The following is a 23,993-nucleotide window of genomic DNA, read 5'->3' as shown; positions in this document are numbered from 1 at the left end:
GTGCAGGCAATGGAGCCAAGGCCAGGGGCTGCTTCCTGGGCGGCGGTGCTGACCCCGGCAACAGGCTGAAGCAGTGCAGGAGCCGGAGGAGAACAAAGGAGTGCCACAGGCCAACCTGCTGAGCTTCCAGGACAAGGAGGAAGAAACCGAAGAAGTTCTCAATGTGAAGAAATCAAGGGAGAGCAAAAGATAGTAAAATTACTTAAGAAATAACATAAAGAAGATCTTGAAAAATCAAAGACTAAGTCAGAACTCAACTCAGCAGCCAACATTGCAACATAAATGCGTTTTTAAAATAAAAAAAAATAATAATAAAAATAAAAGGACAGAATATTGGATTGAAAAAGACCACAAAACTACTAGGAGAATACCCAAGATAATTAAAAACATATGCCCACAACAAACCTTGTTCCTGGATGTTCACAGCATCATTATTTATAACTAGAGGCCCAGTGTATGAAATTCGTATACTCAGGGGAAGGAGGTCCCTCAGCCTGGCCTGTGCCCTCTCGCAGACTGGGAGCCTTTGGGGGATGTCCGACTGATGGTTTTCCTATCACATTATAGGACAGATATCACTCGTGGTTTATGCTCATCTATACATTATTAGACCACGACTGAACCGTTCAATTTGATGAAGCTCATATATTGTAATCCTACATATTTTATTTTAGGTATTAAAAAGAGGGGTCCTTGGCAGAAAACAGGTTAAGAACACCTGCATTCCTGGTCACATGGTCTGACTTCGTGGTTTATAAGCATCACTTTCCCTGCTTTGCTGAGGGTGGATGGTCGAGGCATGGAGACACATTCAGGTGGTACAGGCAGGAGGTGGCGGCGGCTGGGGCCAGCATGGGAAGTGGGTGGAGTCTGGATGCAATTTGAAGGGAGAACCAACAGGGCATGCTGCAGGGTTGGAAGTGAGGCATGTGAGGAAGAGAGCCCAGATGAAGCCTAGGGTTTGGGTTCCCTGAACCACGCGAAGGATGGAGTAACTAAGGCAGGAGAGACAGCTGGGATGGGGCTTTGGCATGAGATTGGGATAACTATTATACAGCCATATTGAGAGAGAGAAACATCGATGTGAAAGAGACACATCAATTGGTTGCCTTCCACACTCGCCTTGACTGGGGCCGGGGAATAAACATTCAACTCAGGTACATGCCCTTGACGGGGAATCAAACCTGTGACCTTTTGGTGCATGGGCTGATGCTCGACCACTGAGCCACACCGGCCAGGGCGATAGGGCAATTTTTTGATGCCAGTAAGTCAAAACAACATTATGGAAAGAAGAAACAGTAATTTGAGTCTTTCCAAATTCCGAAGGAGTGATCTGTGTAATAGATCACAAAACAATTCAGCCATCACAGTATTTCAGTATGTTAGGTTACATTAAAAAGGGAAATAGAGCTGAAACCGGTTTGGCTCAATGGATAGAGCATCAGCCTGCGGTCCCAGATTCGATTCCGGTCAAGGGCATGTACCTTGGTTGCGGGCATATCCCCAGTAGGGGGTGTGCAAGAGGCAGCTGATTGATGACTCTCTCATCGATGTTTCTAACTCTCTCTCTCCCTTCCTCTCTGTACAAAATCAATAAAATATATTTAATTTTAAAAAAAGCACCAGAAGGACTGATAGCATGGAAACACTCTCAATAATGACACAGGCCTGAAATGGTATAACGGTGACCTGCTGGGAAAAGGGACCTGGGATATTCCTGACTCACCCTTGGAAAAGCAAACAGAACCACACACTGAGGGGAGAACCCATTTAGAAGCAAGCTGCCCAAGGGCATTTTTATTTACCAAGCAAAATTGAACATCGGTGGTATGATCTAACGTAGCAGTAAATATTTATTCATAGAAAAGTTCTAGCACAATAAATTTCAGTTGGATAAAAAGTAAGTTTGAAATATATTCCCCCAAATTAAAAATGGCAAGTTCCAGAAAAGCCTGGTTTGGAAGGGCAGGCAGATGGCCAGAGTGCTCTCCGTTCATAAATAAACAAGAAGGAAAAGCCAGTGTGAAGAGTTCAGATGGGCAAGCAGGGCAAAAAGGAAGAAGAAGAATTTATACCACATTCTAATGTCATGTTGAGTTTGAAAACATCCTAGAAATCATGATATCAAGTAAAAAAGGTTAAAACAGTTAGGCCCTAGTTGGTGTGCTCAATGGTTAAAGCATCAGCCTGCACACCAAGGGGTAGCAGATTAGATTCTGGTCAAGGATTGGGGTTTGCTCCCTGCCCTAGGTCAGGGCATGTGCAGGAGGCAACCAGTTGATATGTCTCTCTCACATCGATATTTCTCTCTCTCTCTCCCTCTGTCTCTCTCTCCTCTTTTTCTCTTTCTCTCTCCCTCCCTCCCTCTAGAAAAGCAATGGGAAAAATATCCTCAGGTGAGGATTTTTAAAAAATATATATATATTTTATTGACCTTCCACAGAGAGGAAGGAAGAGGGACAGAGAGGTAGAAACATCGATCAGCTGCCTCCTGCACACCCCCTACTGGGGATGTGCCCGCAACCAAGGTACATGACTTTGACTGGAATCAAACCTGGGACCTTTCAGTCTGCAGGCTGATGCCCTATCCACTGAGTCAAACCATCCAGGGCCTCAGGTGAGGATTTAAACAAACAAACAAACAAACAAATCTTCAGCTTGTACAAATTTAAAATGACAGTTAATGCAAGTATTCGAATTTGTTCTTTCCTCGAAGACCAGCAGTGGTAAGTGAAATGAGAGGGAGCCCTGGCGGCCTTTGTTGACAGAAGAGGCAGAGGCAGCAAACAGCTGAATGAATGAATGATGAGTCCCGGCCTCACCAGGCTGGCCAGAGGCCAGGTGACAACACAAATATAATTTCCCCGGGGAAGGGAAACAAGAATGGGTGGGAGACCAGAACATGAGGTCATGAAATTGAAAGTAAGCAAACTTAAGACCGAGGACAATTCATCCCAAATGTCAAGAGAAGTGAAGCAAAAAATAGAAGGAGAAAACAATGTATTTGAAAGCCATGGTGTCAAAAAGCAGATGCGGATGTCCTGTGCCCTGGCTGTGACCACGTGGCTTCCTCCCTCAGCTCTTTCCCCTTTCCCGGAGGGGCCTTTCCTTCACATCCCTGCATCCCAGCATCTCTTCTCCCCTCATCTGCTGTCCTCTTTACATCCCCCCACATTGCTTACACAGTATAGATTCCCTCTCTCCCCTTTACTTACGGCTTTCTCCTCTAACTAGAATGCAGGCCCATGAGAGTGAGGATTCTGTCTGCTTCCCCAGTACCTGGAGTGGGGCTGGCACGCACTGCGCAGTCAGTAGTCTGTACGGGATGAATGAAGGAGTGTGCAGGGGACTCTGGGAAAGGAAGCAAGTGCCTTCAGCCACTCTCCCTCTCTGCAGTTATGCACGGACCGGACCATAGCAATCTCTTGTCAAGATGATGGAAGCCAAAACCAGGCTCTACTGACGCCAGGGAAAGCCGAGTGGAAAAAGGAAAGAGACCAAGACCCAGAAGATTCAAACCCAAAAGCCCTGCTTATCTCCCAGTTATCTGAGTCAATATATGCCCTGTGGTTGAAGCCATTGTGAATTGGGTTTTCTTTTATTTCCAACTGAAAGCATTCCCACTAGTAACCTAAGTTTTGAAATTTATAAAAATGGGTTTAGAAAACAGCAGGTTAAAGGGAGGGTGTGTATGAAAAGACAAACACTAGAGAGAGATTAGAAAAATTAAAGCATTACCTGGTAGAAGTAGATGAAAAATCCGTAAGACTGTCATAGTTCATATATGCATTCTTATAAAATCTAGCCCAAGGGTCTATTTATGCAATACAAAAGGGCCTTCGTACCTCAACGGGTAACAAAAGGCTTAACATGTGGGTGTGGCTCACATGGTAACAGAAAATCTGTATCTGGAGGGGAGATAGAATCACTATTCTTTTTTGTGTATATTTTTGTTTTTGATTAATCCACATGGGAGGATATTTTTCCCATTAATTTTTAGAGACAGTAGAAGGGACAGGGAGAGATGGAAACAGTGATGTGAGTGAGACACACTGATTGGTTGCCTGCCATGCGCGCCCCAGATGGAGCCTGCAACCGAGGTACATGCCCTTGACTGGAATTGAACCCACAACCCTTCAGTCTGCAGGTGGATGCTCTAACCACTGAGAAAACTGGCTAGGGTTCACAATCTACTAAAGGATATATCCGTATTCATAAAAATGGTATATTCACCTCCAGTGCTTTTCAATCCTTAATGTGCATAAAAAGCAAGTGGAGTACTTGTTAATAACACAGAGCTGTGGGGAGTAGCTCAATTGCCCGTTTCTTCAGGAATGTCCCCAAATTTGTGTTGGGCAGTACACTCCTCCCTACCCAACCTCCGAGCTATGGGAACAGACCTAGCTGATGCCAACCAGCAGCCTCTGGTCCAGTGATGAGGTCAAGGTCAGCACAGGACCCAACCTGAGCCAATGAGATGCAAACAGGCTTTTGTATTAGGGCTCCTAGAAAGAGGCATACCACCACTCTTTTCCTGTCGGAGTTGGTGTGATTAAAGGTCTAAAGCCACTTCCCCAATCCTGTAACCGCTGGGGAAGCACCAGTCTGAGAAAGGGTCAAGATGGAAGAGACCAATAATCAAACAGGGTCAGCTTTCTGATTAACCGGCATTGACCTTGAGTTCTTACTGTGCTCTGGGCACCAATAAATTCTCTAGTTGGAGAAGCCAATTTGATGGGTTTCTACCACTTGCCAGCAGAAGAATCCTAGCCAATATTCAAGTCTGGTGTAGAAAAATTCCAAAACTTAGGCAACATAAAGAAGAACATTAAAAATGATATATGATGCCGAAACCGGTTTGACTCAGTGGAAAAAGCATCAGTCTGCGGACTGAAGGGTCCCAGGTTCGATTCCGGTCAGGGGCACATACCTCAGTTGCAGGCACATCCCCAGTGGGGGGTGTGCAGGAGGCGGCTGGTCGATGTTTCTGTCTCATCAATGTTTCTAGCTCTCTGTCCCTCTCCCTTCCTCTCTGTAAAACCTCAATAAAATATATATATATTTTTAAAAATCATGTATGAGCTGAAACCAGTTTGGCTCAGTGGATAGAGCGTCTGCCTATGAACTGAAAGATCCCAGGTTCAATTCCAGTCAAGGGCATGTACATTGGTTGGTGCACATCCCCAGTAGGGGGTGTACAGGAGGCAGCTGGTCGATGTTTCTCTCTCATCGATGTTTCTAGCTCTCTATCCCTCTCCCTTCCTCTCTGTAAAAAATCGATAAAATATATATATTTTTAAAAATCATGTATGAGGCTCATAATAGCACCTAGAGGCAGCCACTGACCATCTCCCATGTTACAGGGCTGCCTCACATCAAGATCTGCATGCTGGAGATTTATTAGGGTGAGCTCATGGCACCCTCCACACGAGATGAGCCTGGGTGAGCACCACAGCATCCATTACATCTGCACGTCTTCTTTTAGTCCATTTAATTTATATGTTTTTTCTTTCTTTGAAAATTTAGGTCATATTTAAGTGCTGTTTTATATACTGGCATGTTTTATTGGCTAATATTACATTATGCGCATTTTCATCATTTAATATTTTTTAAGTAAATCACAAACATAGTTTTAGATTCCTTCATTTAGGTGCCATAATGTATTTAAGCACTCTCTTACTATTGGATAAGAGTATTTCCAATATTCTTTCATCTTCATACATAAATTTTTGTTTGCATCTCAGCAACAAGTTTCTTAGGACATATTTCTGAAAGTGGAATTAAAGAGTAAAAGGATATGAACTACTTTAGCATTCTGGCCAAATTGCCCTTTGAAATTTCATGTTAATTTACATTCTGATTAGTGCTATATTTGTCTCATTAAGAATTAAATGTTTCTAATTTTTATTTCTTACCAATTGACCAAAATGCTGTCTCATTTTTGCTTTGGTTTCTTCTCCCTAACTAGAGATAAGTTCAAAAATTTTAAAACATCTATTGATTTTATGTTTTGTTTTTCTTCATATGCAAGTAGTCTGGTCTTTGTTGTTGTTAGTTTTTCTATTCAGGTATTAAATTGTTTTCTTATTGATTTATTAAAGCTCTTTATATATCAAATATATCAACATTGTATATGGCATCTTTGTTTAAAATATCCTTCTATTAGTCAGCTGCATTTTAATTAAATTGGAATGGTTCAAAAAACATTATATACTAAAAAAAAAAAAAAAAATCTTGACGAAACCAGTTTGGCTCAGTGGATAGAGCGTCACCTGCAGGCTAAAGGTCCCAGGTTCGATTCTGGTGAAGGGCATGTACCTTGGTTGCAGGCACATTTCCAGTAGCGGGTGTGCAAGAGGCAGCTGGTTGATGTTTCTCTCTCATTGATGTTTCTAACTCTCTATCCCTCTCTCTTCCTCTCTGTAAAAAATCAATAAAATATATTTTAAAAATAAATAAATAAAAATACTATCTTAATTGTTTTTCCTTCCATGCTCTAAAAAGAACTTTTCCATTGTGTAACATGATAAAGATCAATCTTCACTCACACTACTTCCTCAGGAAAGCTTCCTCTGACTGGGCTGAATCTTCCAATGATACATACTTAGAACTATGTACCCATTGCTGGTACACGCATCACAGCTGCATGTTTACCTTTATGCGAGTGTTTATAAGCTTTGAAAGTATCAGGAACATGTCTGTATTCTGTTTACTGTTGTATTCTCAGAATTTGGCACAGAACCTAGCACTAGATTTAATATCTAATTTTGTATGACTTTAATATTTACATTTAATTCTTCAATCACCTGGCAATCTATTTTCCTGTAGACTATGAAGAATATTTTAATCTTTATTTTGTACCACCTTTATAGAATAAACTTTCCTTTTCCCACTGTTTTGACAAAAATTTTGTCACATACTTATGTCTAGACATACCTTTACTAACACATACATACACACACATACACCCACACACTCTAAATTCTTACTATATTGGGGCCTATAGTGGAACTTTCTCATGTTACATTGTTCTATCCATAGAATATTCCAACATGGCATCATTTTGATTATTGTAGAGTTACCTATTTTTTAATATCTGACTGTCCGGACATGTAACTTCTTGATATGACTCTGTCCCAAAATGTATTAGTTAAAATCACTTGATCAAGCCCTCACCACCAATAAGACAATTTAAAAAATAAATCATTAAACTGGAATGGTAGGGAGCTCCTTATTCTCTTTTTTTAACTTAATGGATATTCTTTGGGCCAAAGGTGCATGCCCTTACTTGAGCAATCCCGACCGGTGGAAGAAGTAGAGGTCCTGATCCAGGGTGCAGTTGTTGAAGGGGACTACCTTCACAAAGTTCTGGATGAGGACAAATTCAGGGGTGAGATGCGGCAGAGAAATGAGGCAGAAGTTCTTGTCCTAACAGGATGGGAGAAGTACACAAGGAAAGACAATCAGAAATCATTTATCACCACACTGAACAACATTCCTGCTGGAAAACAATAAAGAAAATAGGAGTGCCGAAACCGGTTTGGCTCAGTGGTAGAGCGTCGGTCTGCGGATCGAAGGGTCCAGGGTTCGATTCTGTTCAAGGGCATGTACATTGGTTGTGGGCACATCCCCAGTAGGAGGTGTGCAGGAGGCAGCTGGTTGATATTTCTCTCTCATCAACGTTTCTAGCGCTCTATCTCTCTCCCTTGCTCTCTGTAAAAAATCAATAAAAAAATTTTTTTTTTAAAGAAAGAAAGAAAATAGGAGCAAAATGTGTAAAGGAGAGGGTATGCAAATTAAACTTTCCTACAATTTGGAAAGTTATCATATAAAACTCAGCGGAATAAGCAACCACAAACACCTGACTGAAACCTGAATAAATGAATACTATGGAACAATGGAACCGGTTCAGCATGGCTCCTTTGTGGAAGCAGATTTTTAGGACATTTATCCTTTCAGATTCATTTGCTGCCAGGAGTGAACCAGGGACTAAGTGTAGTGTCACAGCAAAGGCCTGGGACTGACTAAGTGGTATTGTACCAGCCTGGTCCCCTCCTCAGTGAGAGGACTTTTCTTTTCTAAAATTCTGTGATTATACATAAAGAGATGTCTGTGTATGTTATGACATGATCCCATTTGGGTGAACAGATCTAAGGACATGTTTAACCTGGGCAGTGGGCTTGCTTAATCCACGTATTCTGACAGCTGCCACTGTACCAAAATATATCCGCACTGTCCAACATGGTAGCCAGTAGCCACATCTGACCACTGAGCATTTTGAATGTGGCTACTAAGACTTGGGAACTGAATTTTTAATTGAATTTAATTTTAATTTAAAAGCTGATACTGAATTCATTTATTGGAAACATTTTATGTATGTTTACAACAACTTGGTAATCCGAATCTACTTATTCAACTGTAAATTTTATAAAATCCAGATGCAGGTCAAGTATTTCTGATGAAAAATTACTGCTTGTATTGAATAGGCTATAAGTGTAAAATATACATTGAATTTAAAAAACTGAGAAAAAGAGTGTAAAGTATCTCGCTCATAATTTTTCCTACTGATTACATATTGAAATGATGAAATTTTGGACATATGGAGTTAAATAAAATATAGTGTTAAAGCTGAGTTCACCTGCATCTTTTTTATATTTTTTAATGTGTCTGCTGGAACATTTAGTATGACTACTTATGCAGTTCGAATTTGCTGTCCCCAACCAATGGTGCCTGCATATCCATTTAACCCTTGGCCAGGTGCCCATAGGAATAGCCTGCTCTTCCCAGAGCTAATTTGTCCCTTTGGGATCTTGCCTCCTCCTGAACTCTGTGAAGGTATTACTTATGCTAATCCAAAACCCTGGGGACATTTGTGCAACCCAATGGAGTGAACCATTGTTTGACCTAATCTTCCTTTTTTTTCTAGCAAAATAACACAGCTCCTCTTGGGGGCATGAGAGTCAAGCTGTTGAATGCAAAGAACTGCAAATAAGCACTGGGTGCCAAGCCTTGGTGGGCTTTCTCAGGAGGAGGAGACACTAATGAGTTGCTGTGACTGGGATCTGAAGGACTCAGAATGAAGCAATGACAGTATCTTATTTCTGTCTCCCCAAGTCCTGAAATAAGATATGATGAACAAGTAAACATGCCTTGCCCTGGCCAGGTGGCTCGGCTGGTTGGAGAGTCATCCCAGGCACCAAAAGGTTGGGGGTTTGATTCCCAGTCAAAGCACATACCTAGGTTTTAGGTTTGATCCCCAGTCAGGGTGCATAAGGGAGGCAATCAACTGATGTTTCTCTCACATCGATGTCTCTCTCTCTCTCTCTCTCTCTCTCTCTCTCTCTCTCTCTCTCTCTCTCTCTCAAAATAAATACAAACATATCTTTGGGTGAGGATTAAAAAAAAAACACAAAAAACAAAAAGTAAATATTTCTTTTACCTTTTTAAATTCTTCATTGCTTTTGTAATACAAAACATCTGCCTTTACATGGACTTCAAAATAAGAATGAATTGAGTTTAGTGACATTACTTTGGGGCACCTGGTTGGTGTGGCTCAGTGGCTGAGCACTGACTCATGATCCAAGAGGTCACCAGTTCGATTGCCAGTCAGGGCACACGCCTATATTGTGGGCTGGATCCCCAGTAGGAGTTGTGCAGGAGGCAGCTAATCAATTGATGATTCTCTTCACCACTAATGTTTCTATTTCTCCCTCCCTCTCCCTTTCTCTCTCTTTAAAACTCAATAAATACAAAGAAAAAAATTACTTTGGGGCATCTCTGAAGTAAACCAACTTTGTAAATCCTATTTGAGGATAATCTACATATAAGCTTTGAAATGCCTTAAAAATAAAAAATAAATATGATGGAGAACATTATTGCAAGGCTTCAATATATTAACCAAAAGGGTATACAATCTATGATCACAAAGTTTTCAGGCAACATAATCCAACTATATTTGTTCTTTGCTTCACTATAAAGAGTATCAAGAAAAAAAATGAAGCAGTAGATAGTTTTTTGTAATTGACCAACTGCAGAAGTAGAGTTGTTAACTTTTCTTAACTTTCAAGCCAGCATGGAAAAAGTCTTTATAAAAATCAATGTGTCCCTCAGTTATCTCCCTTCCCCACTTTCTTTCTCCAATAAAGTGGTAAAATGTTGGTGAGAACCTCTATCCCTTGACAACGATGAAACAAAAACGGAGAAAGAGGCAGGACACCCTGAGGTGTAGCATCTTGTTTGCACTTGGTTGTGTGTCTATGGCAGTGGTCAGCACACTGGGCTTGCAGCTAGCTGGCCGCAGTTTGCTGCTCTGTTGACTAATGAGTTTGCCTACCACTGCATAAGGTATTATCCTTTCCCAGAAGTTTTGACTTCAGGTTAGAGACATTAGCACATTATTAAAATGTTTTTTAAGTGTTTTTCCCTAAGGCAGTGGTCGGCAAACTCATTAGTCAACAGAGCTGACCACTGGCCTAGGGGAGCCCCTCCTACACGCCAGGCACCAAGACAGGTAGGACCACACTGGAAATCAAGCACAAGTACCCCCTTTCCTAGCCGCAGAAAAGCAATATAATGGTGTCAGAATTCCTTGAGCTAATGTAAGCTATAAAGTATTATGTACACAGATAATAATTTAATAAAATAAAATAAATTAAAAATAAATAAAAAAAAGAATAACTGTTGTAGGAAAAAAAAAAGAGAGAAAAAAAGTAATACGATAGTCTAATCCAGGCGTCCTCAAACTTTTTAAAGTGGGGGCCAGATCACGGTCCCTCAGAGAGCTGGAGGGCCAGACTATATGAACTACTAATTCCTACTGTAACACCTCGGCTGCGCTCACTGCCCAAAAAACCTGGCGGGCCGGATCAGACTCCTCTGCGGGCCGCATGTGGCCCGTGCGCGGGCCGTAGTTTGAAGACCCCTGCTAGAGGGTTTTCTATACATAACTTCTGACATTTTCATGTACTTACCAGCATTCTGTTAATGATTTAATTATTTAAAAAAACAAACAAAACATTGGTCATGCTATCTCTAAAAGAAATTGTGCAGTGAAAGAAAAATTATTAAAACAGCACTACAGGAAAATTATCGAAAAAATGACAATATTTTCTATTTTTAAGAGTTCATGTTATCTCAGTTAACCTTATTAACAGAACACAGAAGCAGCTGAAATCTCTACATTCAGAGCATTTTAAGTGTTTGGACAAGAATATGGCATTTCACTTTTCTAGTTTACAAAGCCAATTACGTTACTCAAAATTCAGCATGTACTTACAGGGAAAAGGCTGAAAACAAATTTCATAAAGTCCAGTGACCTGTAAACAGAACAGCAGTATGGTCACTGGCCTGCAAGCAGACGGTATATATTTAAAGAGACAGGCTCTCTCCCCCTCAGGCAGCGACTAGCCAACCACCTGTCAGAATCTGTGTCTAGCTGAACATATTATAAAACAGTTGCAGAAGCCATAAGCCTCTTACGTCAGTAAGGAAGTACTTTTCTAGAGCTGAAGATATATTATAGCAATTAATAATCTCTGCTCATTCAAAGAGCAAACTAGTCATTCTCGGACGTGATCCCTTCCAGCCTTTTCGGAAGAGCTGGGGAGAGATGTGGGTGTATTATAAGCTACTCTGACCTTTTTCTCTTTCACATGCAAAAGGTTTTCTGACCAGTGGCAGGTGACGTATATCCACATGGAAACCATAATGGGTCATCAGATTTCTGTTTGAAAATTCAAAAATCGCATTCCAAGCACAATCATAGATGAATGCACAGGGGGAAGTAAATATACGCAACAAATCTAGGAGGGGTTATGGGCTTTTTAGATGGCTACCCTATAATTAAAATAAACGGATTTCCTTTTTCAACCTTCCAGATGGCCAAAGAAATTGAAAACTTAAGAGGAAAAAAGTATAAGTAAAGGATAGTTCTAAGCGAGGCTATGAGACTGGAAATGTGTTTAAATACAATCTTTCAAAAGGAAATGCCCAGCAGTGCTCTTGGTCACCTAGAAGATATTCCAGAACCTTCCTGTCTATTAAAATGGACCAGTCTATTCCTCTGCGAGACGGTTCTGTGGACCAAACGGTGGAGTTGGTGGTTACCCTCCAAATGTGGAATCTAGGCATGGAGGGCAGGGGCCCCCATACAGACTACAGGGGGCAGCAGGCACAGAACATGGGGGTGCTCTGGAGGGGCAGGGAGTGGGTGACTGAGTCACCTGCATGGCACCATGACTCCTCCTTCCCCCAGCTGACCTAGATTGTTGTTCTTTGTCTCACTAACCCCCCTCTCAACTACCGCTGGGTGAGGCTCCAGCCCCAGATTCCAGAGAGAGCTTGAGGCAAGGGGCTCAGCTGCTCAGACCGGCCCAGACCATCAGCTCAGGAATGAGCACACAAACCGATGGGGCCAAAGAGCTTTAGATGGGGAATTAGGCCCAAACCAGACTCGTGCTCACGAGCTTTTGGTGCAGAGCCCGAGCCTACGGTCTACTTTTTTAGCCCCAATGGCGACACTGCTCTGAGAATGGGGCCAGCAGCAGGGAACCAGAACTGGGAGGTGGGGGAGAGAAACCTGGCCCTTGATTGGATGATTAAGTCCTGAATCAAGGCCCAGTGAGACTCAGTCCTGCCACTGCACTTATCCTTCATCATGTGAAGTCATTAGTCCATATTTTCAAAGCTAGTTTGAGATGGAGTTTCTGTTGCTTGCAACCAAAAAGAACAAAACAAACAAACAAAAACGCCCGAAGGACTTATATGCATGCATATAAGCATAACCAATGGACGCAAAACTCTGGGGAGGGAGGGCATGTATGGGAGGCGGGGAGGAGAGCAATGGGATGATATGTACACATGTAATACCTTAATTTAAAAAAATGAGGGGGGGAAAAAAAACCTCCAGTCAAGCAGAAACCCAAATCCCAAGTTTCCCCCAAATAAAAAACTCAGAGGATAGGGAGCAGCACGAGGTTACACAAATGATCATTTTCCAGATCCCCAACTGTTACATAGGCCAAAGTGCTGAGGGCCTTACCCACATTTTATGGACTGGAATCTCTGGGAATGGGGCCAAGGAATCTGTGATATTGAAAGAGTTCACCAGGAGATTAGGATTAGATGTGGCCAGGTTTGGAAACCATTGGCTCTGTAAGATTCAAATGTCAGGCCACCAACACCCTAAGAACGCCTTACCATAACAGACAACCTGCTGCTCGGTACTTGCCTGGCTTCATACTTCTCATCGATGCAAAACAGCTGGACACAAAAGGCGGAAGAGGCTCCCTTGTAGACGGGGCGGAAGGGGGTGGTGTCCCCAGGCTGTGAGGATGCCGTGCTCACATAACTGAAACGGGAACTCTTAATATCTTCAAGGTTCGACCATCTCATCTGAAACACACCCTGAGCCAGGCCTCGTGTTAAAGATATGTTCTTAATAAGATGTTTAAAATATATTAAAAATGTTTATAAAAGGATTGAAACATGTTCTCACACGAAGGTCAGAAACACAAGTGGTTTCAGTTGGCCTTGGGTACGGGAGGCACCTTTAAATGCATCCCTGGGTAGAGGTTAGAGCATGGTCGTATTCTTTACATGTTAATTCCATAAGCAAAACACCTCTGTCTTTAAAAAATAAAAAATAAAAGTGTTTTCATTGTGATTTTGTGCTACAAGAATTTGTGGATCTTGGGACTGTTCAGACCGTTTGGTGGTAAGGTGGAGCCTGGGAGGTCCGACTGCCCATAGGGACCTGGAAGCTTAGCTCTGAGTCCTTCTGGTCTCTTTGTAAGGTGACCAGACGTCCCGCTTTTGGCGGGACAGTCCCGACTGGTCACCTTATTTTAGGGGCTCTAAGAAGAGGTGGCAGCTCAGTCAGAGGGAAATGATTCCTTCAGCAATCCTTCTCAGAGTTCTTTTAAGTCAAAGTAATACATGCATATAGTAAAAATTAAAATAACGCTTATACCAAAAACTCATAATCAGGAGTCCCCTGTCGCCCCAAGTGCCTCTCCCCTTGGCTAGCATTTCCAAATTTCTCGTTTCTTTTAGTCTTTACCTCCATATTTCTGATTATGTGCTTACACTGTTATTTCTTAATTCATCGGTTTTTGAAGTTCCCTTTTTAGTATTAGTGTGATGGGTCGGGTAGATGTAACCCCCTTACACTACCTGCTTCCCTTTATCCTAACCCTCCCCCATAATTATAGTATAATTCATGGTTCAAGCAGTTAGTATTTACATTAAAATAAATATGTAGGTATCACTGTTACCGAGTGAGGAATGTAATATGACTGTGCTCTCATCTGTGTACTTTGATTTGATCCTCTTGATTTCCTAATTTTTTTCACAAGCTTTGTCAGATTTGCCACCTGTTTGTCAATCTTTTCCAAACAACCAAGTGCTTGGGATAATCTAGGGCTTCATTTCTTCTCTGCTCCTCCTCTGCCCTCGCCTTGCTCACCTGCCTGCTGAACCACCTGCTTCCTTGTTTACAGCTCCTACTCCAGTTCCAGGTGTTTTCCTTGTCGTCTTTGTCATGGTTTATGCCTATTATCACTGCAGCACCTTTCCAGCTTCCTAAATGCAACGGTTCTTGGTAGGTAGCAAAACTCAACAACTGGCCGGGTACTTTGTGGTGTGATCAAGCACAAACCTGGCATTTTATTGGGCGACCATCTCCAGGGACGTCATCTGGAGGCCTTTTCTCTTGGCCTGTCAGGTTTTGAGGGGAATTAAATTCTCCATTCGCCTGCATGAAGGACTTGGTAGGCAGAACAGTGGTCCCCAAAGATGTGCATGGCCTAATCCCCAGAACCTGCAGAGGCATGCGGTCCGCTGGCCGCAAGTTTGACATGCTTGCTTTACAGGGTAAAAGAGACTTTGCCCATGTCATTAAGTTAAGGGCTTTGATACAAGGAGATTATCTTGGATGCTCTGGATGGGCCCAAGTCATAAGGGTCCTTGTAAGAGAAGATCAGGAGGGTCAGAGTAGATGCCAAGCTACCAGCTTTGAAGATGGGAGAAGGGGCTACATGCCAAGGTACGAAGGTGGGTTTGAGAAGTCAGTAGGAGACTGACTTCTTCTCTCCAGCCTCCAGGAGGAGTAGGGCCCTGCTTGCACCTGGGTCATAGCACAGAAACACCTGTTTCGGGTGTCTTACATCCAGAACTGCAAGATTATACATTTATGTTGGGCGCTAAGCCACTAAGTTTGTGGTAATTTGTTGCTGTAGAAATAAAAGAAACTAATACAAAGACTTGACATTTGGGGAAAACAGCAGGAGGAGAATGCAAGGGTTCCTCCATTGGAAATGGGAAAAAATCCCACTTATTCTTCTATTCTTTGTGTTTCCCCATTCCACAGCCTCATGTGTATAGGCTGAACCTGACTTTGGAACCGCTTTTGTTCAGTCTCACCAGAGAGAGGTCATCTGGTCGTTTCCCTTGGGGGCTAGATGACAAGTGGTGTGCTATCTGCAAGGAATCTAGTGTCCCCGACACTATAACAGACCCAGTCCTGGCCCTACCTTCCACAGCAGACTAAGCCAGTGTGAACACCACCACTGATTTCCTTCTCGCCAAACGTTTTTAAGTGCTCACCTTCCAACATCTCTCCCAGTCTCACAGTCTTTGTAAAGTAAGCCCTTCTTATTCCTTTACTGTTATTTCAGTGTGTGTGTGTGTGTGTGTGTGTGTTTCCCCAAAAGGGAGAAGCAATAAACATGGGAGATCAATCCACCTTGTTGGCCCACATGCTCTCTGGGTTCCAGTACATCTGAGCAGCGGGGACCCTCCTGTGCCCACCACATCCTTGTTTGGGTTCCTAAAGGAATGGCTGCCCTCTTAGAAATATCGAAGAGAAAACTGCTCCCAGGTGCAGCATGCCTGACTCTCGTCTTCTCAAGGCATGGGGGGTGAGTGCCCTACAGTGGGTCACCCCAGAAGCAAACGCTGGCCTCGGCTTATTTGGGGAGTGAAGCCAGGAAATCCTGGGAGGGGAGTGGGAAAGTGAGGCAAGGAAGGGAAAGGACAGCAATGCAGAGTGTTTAATAAGGGGGTTACCTACTCAAGATCCCAGACTAGCAACCAACTAATATCTCTCTTTCTGTCTCTTTCCTCTCCCTGGATCCCCACCCCCACCCCCCGCTCCATTTCCTAGGATGAGGATTAAAACACACACACACACACACACACACACACACAAAACCCAGCAATAATCTGGCCTCTCCCAGGGACAGCAACTGGCAGAAGATGCTACCAGGGCCTGATCCATCACAGGAAGGAGCGGTGACGGGAACCCGGGATGCAGACGAATGACATATGCATGTAGGTGTGTATATGAGCACATGTTTGCACATCTGATAGGGAGAACTACAGAAAATTCTTACAAATGCTTTGCCCCTACAAAATCTTTTCTCTGAAGACAATGGAAAAAAAGTTAAAATTGCTAATTACTGAAATTGTTGCAAACAACTGATGTAGGAAGTGTAACTTCTTGGTCTGAGCTGTGCAAGAGACAGATAATAGAAGATTAATCCCAGTAAAGGAAAAGTTAATTGAGGGAAGTTTTGTGGAGTAGACCCTAAAGGAGGTAGCAGAGAGAAACCTGTGGAGAGAGGCAGGGAGCCTGGAGGAGAAAAGGTCACGGACTCGGGAGGCGAGGTGTGGACCATGTGGAGCCACCCAGACAGCACACAAAGCCCCGCGCAGAGCCCTACCTCCATCACACTTCCGAGTCTTGTTGCAAGGTCCTCCATTGAGGATTCTTCTACAATTCTCTCCTGCAAATGACAATGGCAAAACATGGGAATTAATCAGCGGCCCGGTGGCTCAGAGCCCGAGCTCAGATCCGCTTGGGTTCAGATCCGATGCTTGCTGACTGTGTGGCCATGAGAATGTTTCGGGGCCTCAGTTTCCTCATCTGGAAAAAGGGGCTAAGAGCAGCACCTACCTCATAGGTTTTTATGAGAATAAAATAAGGACAAATAGGTAAGACAGATGATAAAGAGGTAAGACAGATAGATATTTAAGCACAATGCTGGCAATTCCTAATTCTCTATAGATGTTGGTAATAATAACTAGCATAAAATATGTTTCTTCTTTATACTGTTAAAAAGCTGCATTAGGTTTTTAAAACCACTTTATTGAGGTGTAACTGACATATAATAAACTGCATGTATTTGAAGTGTACCTTTTGAAAGTTTTGACCTATGCATGCACCCGTAAAAATATCACCTTAAAAATAATGAGCATACACATCACTCCTAAAAGTGCCCCCACCCCCACCCCGTGCCATTCTGCAATCCAGGCGAACAATGACCTGCTTTTTGTCATTATAGATTATACTCAGAGTCCATGGATCATCTGTTCTGCTCCATTCATCTATGTGTTGACCTTGACACCATTACTCACAGTCTTAATTCCAATAACTTAATAGTAAGTCTTGAAATCAGAAGCATTAGTCCTATAACTTTGTTCTTTTCCCAAAGTTGTTGTGGCTACTCTAGGTTCTTTCCACTTTTGTGTGAATTTTGGAATCAAGTTTTCAATTTATATAAAAATTCCCCCTGGAATCTTGACTGGGATTTCACTAACCAATTTGTGAAGAGTTGGCAATATTGAGTCTCCGACCATGAACATGGAATATCAGGATATCTTTTCAATTATCTAAGTCTTTTTACATTCTCTCAGAAATATTTTGTAGTTTTCAGTGTATACACGTCTTAAGCATCTTTTGTCAGATTTATCTCTAAGTATTTTGTATATTTGTACTATTGTAAATAATATTTACCTCAATTTCTAATTGTTCATTGTTATTCTATAGAGGTAAAATTAAACTTTGCATATTAATTTTGTGTATATTTAGCAACTTGCCAAAATACATATTAGTCCTAGTAGCTGTTTTGTAGATTCTAAATGATTCTCTTCAAACAAAAGAGTTTAAATTCTTCCTTTGCAATCTAGATGCCTATTATTTCTTTCCTTGTCTTTTTGTACTGACCTCAGGCTCCAGTATTAATTTTGAATGAAAGTGGTGAGAGAAGACATTCTTGTCTGATTTCTGACCTCAATGGAAAGCATTCAGTCTTCCATTAGGTATGTTAGCTATATAGATTTTTCAAAACTAACCACTATCAAATTAAAAAAGATCTCTTTATCGTTGCCTTTTCACTATTTGATTATCACAATATGGCATGTTTTCTTTATGTTTCCTGTGCTCACTATTTGTTGAGCTTGTGGATTTGTTGTTTTTTATAAAATTTAGAATTTTTTTATTCTTCAAATATTGTTTTGTTCCAACTTCTCTCTCCCCTTTTTTATGGACTCCAATTATACACATATTAGGTACCTGAAGTCATCCCACAGTGATCATTTTCTAAAACTCTCATTCCTGTTTCAAGTTCACTAATCTTTCTTATTGCGATATCTAAGCTGTGGTTAATCTTCCAGTGTATTTTTCAGCTCATGAATTGTAGTTTTATTTCTACAAGTTTTATTTGGGGTGCTTTTATATCTTTTATGTCTCTCCTTAATCTTTAGAACGTATATAGTTATAATAACCGTTTTAATGTTTTGTCCACTAATTCTAACATCTGCTTCAGATCTGGGTTGGCTTCAGTTGAGTCATCTCCACTTTATACAACACGTATTCCCATTTTTTGAGGCCCCGGTCATTTTTCTATTGGTTTTGAACACTATGAGTTAACCTAACTGGGCGATGATAATTTCGTATTAGTATAGATATTCTTGAACTTTGTTCTGGGACTCAGCTAAGGTACTTGGGAAAAGTTTGATCCTTTTGGTCTTGCTTTAAAAATGTGTTAGGCCTGGACCCGTGCTCTCTCTCGAAGCAACTGTTCCTCCTGATGCAGGACCCTACAGCACACTCTCCCGATGCCTTGTGTCCTGAGGTTCTCCCACCTGGCAGATGGGATCAGGCTCTCTTCCCAGCCAGTGCGAGCACTGGGCACTGTGAACTCTGATCCTTTTGGGAGGTTTGCTTGCCCTGGCCTTTGGTAGTTTCCTCACATGCATGAGATGGTCAGTACGCAGCTGAGTACTCGAGGGTGACCCTCTGCCGCTGTAGAGCCTCTCCGTGAAGTTCTCCGCCCTCAGGCACTCTGTCCTGCAAACCCGAGTGGCTCCAGTCTCCAGGGACTTACAGATCTGTCACCACAGCCCAGGAAATCCCTGGGCTCCCCAGGCTCCTGCTGCCCTGCGCTGTGGCCTGGAACTCTTCCCCAGGCAGCAGTCCGGCGAGTCCTGGCTCCTTGCTCATCACTCAGAGGTCTCTCCATCATTAATTGAGGAGCAGTGTTTTAAAAACTGTTACTTCATGTATTTTGGCCAGTTTTTAATTGTTTCAGGCAGGGCAGTAAATTCAGTTTCTGTTACTCAATGGTTGACAGAATAGAATTCCCTTGCACAGAGTTTTGTTTTGCTTGTTTTTAAATTCTATTCATCAGCTTAATGTCCCTCGATCTAATCCATAACATAGGACCTTCTTTCAAAGATTGGGTATCCCTCAGTCCCTTCTTCTGGGAGGTTTTCACCTTCTTTCCCACAAACTGAGTTAGGGTGCTTTCCGCTCTCCCCACATTCACCACCTCTCGGAGTCCGGGGCTGCTTGGGTCGCTCTTAGCACCTAGGCGAGTGCCTGAGCCATTTGAGTGCCCAACTTCTGTGCAAAGACTATATCAGCACTGGAAATGACACGCCCAGCCAGCTATAGATGGGGTGCTTTTGTGGTCTGTGGGAGAGGAACGCATTTTCCATAGAGAGAACATGAAAATTGGGAGGCAAAGCCAGGTGGCCTAGTGCTAAGACAAACGTCCTCCCTCTTCTCCCAAGATTTTCTTTGCATGAGCTGATGGGTAAGGGCATGTTGCTTTGTCTGAGGTTGAAAAGGAAAAGTAAAAGAGTCGGGCACTACGCCTGCCCTCCATCCTGGGCTCAGCGTGGGCTCTGGGCCTCGTGGGACCAAGGAGTCGGTAGGATCAGAGCTGAAGGAGCTGTGTCGTGACGCATGCCTTGAGATGCTGGCCACACGGCGCTGGTGAGGGACCAGGCTGACAGCGTTGGTCATGTAGCGAGCCTGACTGACTGGCCCCCTGTTTCCGGTTCCCCTTCTCAGGTAAGGGCGGCGGGGGCAGCACAGGCGAGCGCCATCAGCGGCACCCAGGCAGCAGAAGGCGGCCGGGCTCCTGCTGGGGCCAGGCCAGGACCATGGAGCCAACAGCTCTCCAGGGAGCCGTGGTGGATGCTTCTGTAGTTTGCAGGGAGAAAAATGCTGTTTCTTTTGCATACGTGGACAGCATGCAAGTCTCCTCAGACAGTCTGGATTGTTTAACTGGCTTTCAGTGAACAGCTGCCCCCACCTCAGCTTCCTGAGCTCGGGGAATGGGTGCGTGGGAAGGTAGAGTCCTATTCCTGGAGAAAGCAGTGAGGCTCCAGAGCTTCTACAAACACACTGTCTACTTCCTTTGGGCTCACCATCACTGCCCCCCGACCCCAAACTTTAGGGCTCTTAGTGATGGTGGGGCCTTTTCCGCATCAGACCTTAGAATTTTTCACAATAACCCGAGCACTAGGACCACCCCATGATCAGCACCAGCAGCCCCTAGGACCACCCCGCCCCCCAGACATGTATGAATGATCTCTCTTACCTGGATACTGTACCTTTCCTTGATCTCTGGAGTGCCAAGTTCCTGTGACATCACTGTTAGCTGGGAATCCTGTCTGCTACGCATGGGAGAAATATCTGAGAGAGAGAGAAAAAGGGGGGGGGGGGGGAGGGCGGATAGGGACAGAAAACAGATGATAAATATCTGCAGAGCCACAGGAAATTGGAGACAGTATAGTAGTGTTTCTAAACTGTGGCATGGCTGGAGAACGGTAATGCAGGGGGCAGCACCGTGAGGTGGGATGAACAGACCCCACTTCTCACCTCTCTGTGCCCTCAAGAATGCCAGTGATGGGCCTGGTCTGGCACCAGGAGGCCTTCAGCCTCTGCCAGTTACTGAGCTATGTGGTCCTTCCAGAGAAGCCCCCCCCCACCCTTACCCTACCCCCACTTTGAAGTTCATAACACTGATTATCAACTTCCTGGATGGCAGGCTTTGAAATGATTTTAAGATAGACCATGGCCCAGCTGACTTAGCTCAGTGGTTGAGGTCATGGTTCGATTCCTGGTTAGGGCACATGCCTGGGTACAGGCCGCTTGGCACTGGTGCATACACAAGTGGCCACCCCGCCCCAGCCCCTCCATGCCTGCATATCAAATTAACCCACCATCTTTGTTGGTTAATTTGCGTACTCACTCCTGATTGGCTGGTGGGTGTTGCAGAGATACGGTCAATTTGCCTATTTCTCTTATATTAGTGTGTGTGTGTGTGTGTGTGTGTGTGTGTGTGTGTGTGTGCGCGTGTGTGTGTGTGTGTGTGTGTGGGGAGAGAGAGAGAGAGAGAGAAGAAGAGAGAGAGAGACCACGAAAAAGACAATTAGCTGCATCTAAAGGCCAAAGATTAGCACCAGGGCTGCTTGTCTTCTGACAACACTGCGAGCATGCAGTCTGACAGGCACTCTTCACGTTTTTACTTTCTAAGCAAGAAGAACTGAAACTCAGCATTATTGCTGTAATAGGCTCTGAAAAGTCAATAATCAGGGCAATTTCATGTATTGAAACATCACTAAAATTAGAGTAGAAAACATTTTTCCTATCTTGTCAAAAAAACCTCTTTTTCTCTTTCTCCTCCTTTTTTTCTTCCTTCCCTTCCTTCCTTCCTTCCTTCCTTCCTTCCTTCCTTCCTTCCTTCCTTCCTTCCTTCCTTCCTTTCTTTTCTTTCTTCCTACCTTCCTGTGTCTTTCTTCCTGTTGGTCTTTCTTTCTTCCCTCCTTTCCTCCTTTTACCCTCCCTCTCCCCCTCTCTTTAACCCTCTCTCTCTCCCACAATGCCCTTTTTTTCTCTCCCCCTCTCTCGTGTCTCCCACTCCCATGCCTCCTTTCTGGCTCACCCTGTGCCTGCTCTGCTGGGAATTCTCAGCCATGACATCTGCTCTCACCCTGTGGGCCTTGGCTCAGAGCAGCCCTAGGACACTGCACAGGGGCTGGCCCTGCCTGGAATGCTGCCAGATGCAGAAGGGACCGGCCCTGCTGAAGGCCCCAGAGACACTGCTGCCAGCGTGGACCTGCTGCTCGTCTTCTTGTTTCTAACCTTTCCAACCACCACATCAGACACTGCGCAGCCAGAGGCAGCCCAGATCCTCTCTGCTTCCTCCTCTCCCACTGTTTCCTAGCGCCAGCCAGGGCAACTGCCCTGCAGATGCCTCCCAACCTCAAGTTCCCAATCACTTACCCTATACCTGCTTCTGGAAGAGATATAGGTGAATAAAATAGAATCAAACTCTAAGAGGAAAATTCCATGCCCAGGGGGTGTAAAGGGCACATACAAGGAAATACATCATGTAGCAAGAGCAGTGAGAAAGAACTGCATCCCACATAGCAAGTAGCTCCGTTGGAGAGGGGGAAAAATGAGAGAGAAGTAAAGGTCTTAGAATCCCTCTTCTGACAGAAATACTTTGGGGAGAATAAAATGTATTATGATTCCAGTTCCTGCATTCATCCTGCTTCCCACAAAACTTTCTAGGCAGTCTACATGGAGTTTTCTGCATTCTCATGGCAACAAGAGCAGCATAACACGCATATGGTAAAGTGTGTGAATTACCATGTGTATATTTCCATATAACAACTACCCAAATGAAATCTAAAGCATTCCCAGGGCCAGAAACTCTCTCACCCACAATCCTCCTGTCCCGCTAATATACCTCTTAAAGGTAGCTACTATTCTGACTCTTATCATTGATTCCTTTTGCTCAGCAGCAAATTTTGTTGTTGTTAATCCTCATTCAAGGATATTTTTTTCCATTTATTATTTGTTTAGGAGAAAGTGGAAGCGAGGGAAGGGGAGAGGGAGAAAGAGAAAGACCAATGTGAGACATAGCAGTTGTTTGCCTCCTACATGCACCCTGACTGGGGCTGGTTACCAAACCTGCAACCCAGGTATGTGCCCTTGACCAGAAATCGAACCCCTAACCCTTCGGTTCCTGGGCCAATGATTTAACCATCAAGCAACACTGACCAGGGTGCAAAATTTTTTAATTAAATATATAGATATATAGATATAGATAACTCTCTATTCTTAAACTGCACTTTATTTTTTTTTTTAGATCTTTTCCTATTTTCAGTTTTAAATTTGAATAACTACATAAAAACACAACTAAAAGGAAACCAGACTTTCACTGTGCATAATTTCTTTTATAATTAGGACAAAATTACTAAGAAGTCAGAAATCGTGAAGAATGGATTAGATTTACAGTGAACTAATAATCCCAGTGACTGCACTGCTTCACAAGACAATTACCAACTACAACAACTAATTGTCTTGGCTGAACCGTCCTGGGGTGTTACAGGTTATTATTGAGCAGCTACCACGCTCATCCCCAGAGGTGGCTGCATTTCAGAATGGGGTGAGGTGATCCTATATCTCTTTCCTGTGTCTCTGGGGTTTAGTGAGGTTGGATTACTTAATTTTCACAATGTGCCCTGAGATCCTCAAATGTGACACACACACAACCAAAACACACTCAGGCTGCAAACTTAATTGTTATTTTATTGCTTATCTCACGTATGTAGCTTAGAAGTCATGCTCTAGTGCTTTATCCTAGTGAGAGTGAAGGCACAATTTGCTGGGACTTTCTAAGCGAGATGCTCATCTGAAGCGGGTTTACCACAAAGCTAATGAAGTTGGAGGTTCAGGCCCCTCCCTAGATTGGCCCCTCCCGAGGCACAGCTACTCCTGCATTCATAATTTTCATTCTTTTAAGAGGACTCCTAACTTATACAGACTTTAGGTCCCACAAAACCTGGCTCTGTCCTGCTCTTTACTAATAGGACTATTACAAAGCCTAGACCTCAAGAGGCTTTTTTGTGTT

At 43.3% G+C, this 23,993-nt stretch overlaps 1 protein-coding gene across 1 annotated transcript in view; it reads right to left on the bottom strand.

The window, feature by feature from the left end:
- Nucleotides 1-23,993, bottom strand: part of CFAP61 (cilia and flagella associated protein 61) — a 218,618-nt gene that overhangs the window by 147,824 nt on the left and 46,801 nt on the right. Inside the window, exons 9-13 of the mRNA XM_045574878.1 lie at nt 20,670-20,764; nt 16,722-16,784; nt 13,229-13,434; nt 11,276-11,315; nt 7,289-7,428 (exon numbers count right to left, since the gene is read on the bottom strand). Coding sequence (XP_045430834.1) covers nt 7,289-7,428; nt 11,276-11,315; nt 13,229-13,434; nt 16,722-16,784; nt 20,670-20,764 — 544 coding nt within the window. The remainder of the gene's footprint in view (nt 1-7,288; nt 7,429-11,275; nt 11,316-13,228; nt 13,435-16,721; nt 16,785-20,669; nt 20,765-23,993) is intronic.

This window comes from Pipistrellus kuhlii, unplaced genomic scaffold, assembly GCF_014108245.1.
Source record: "Pipistrellus kuhlii isolate mPipKuh1 unplaced genomic scaffold, mPipKuh1.p scaffold_m20_p_6, whole genome shotgun sequence".
In the NCBI taxonomy this organism is placed as follows: Eukaryota; Metazoa; Chordata; class Mammalia; order Chiroptera; family Vespertilionidae; genus Pipistrellus; species Pipistrellus kuhlii.
Note: the sequence above shows the minus strand (reverse complement) of the source record. Positions and strands in the feature narration are given on the sequence as shown.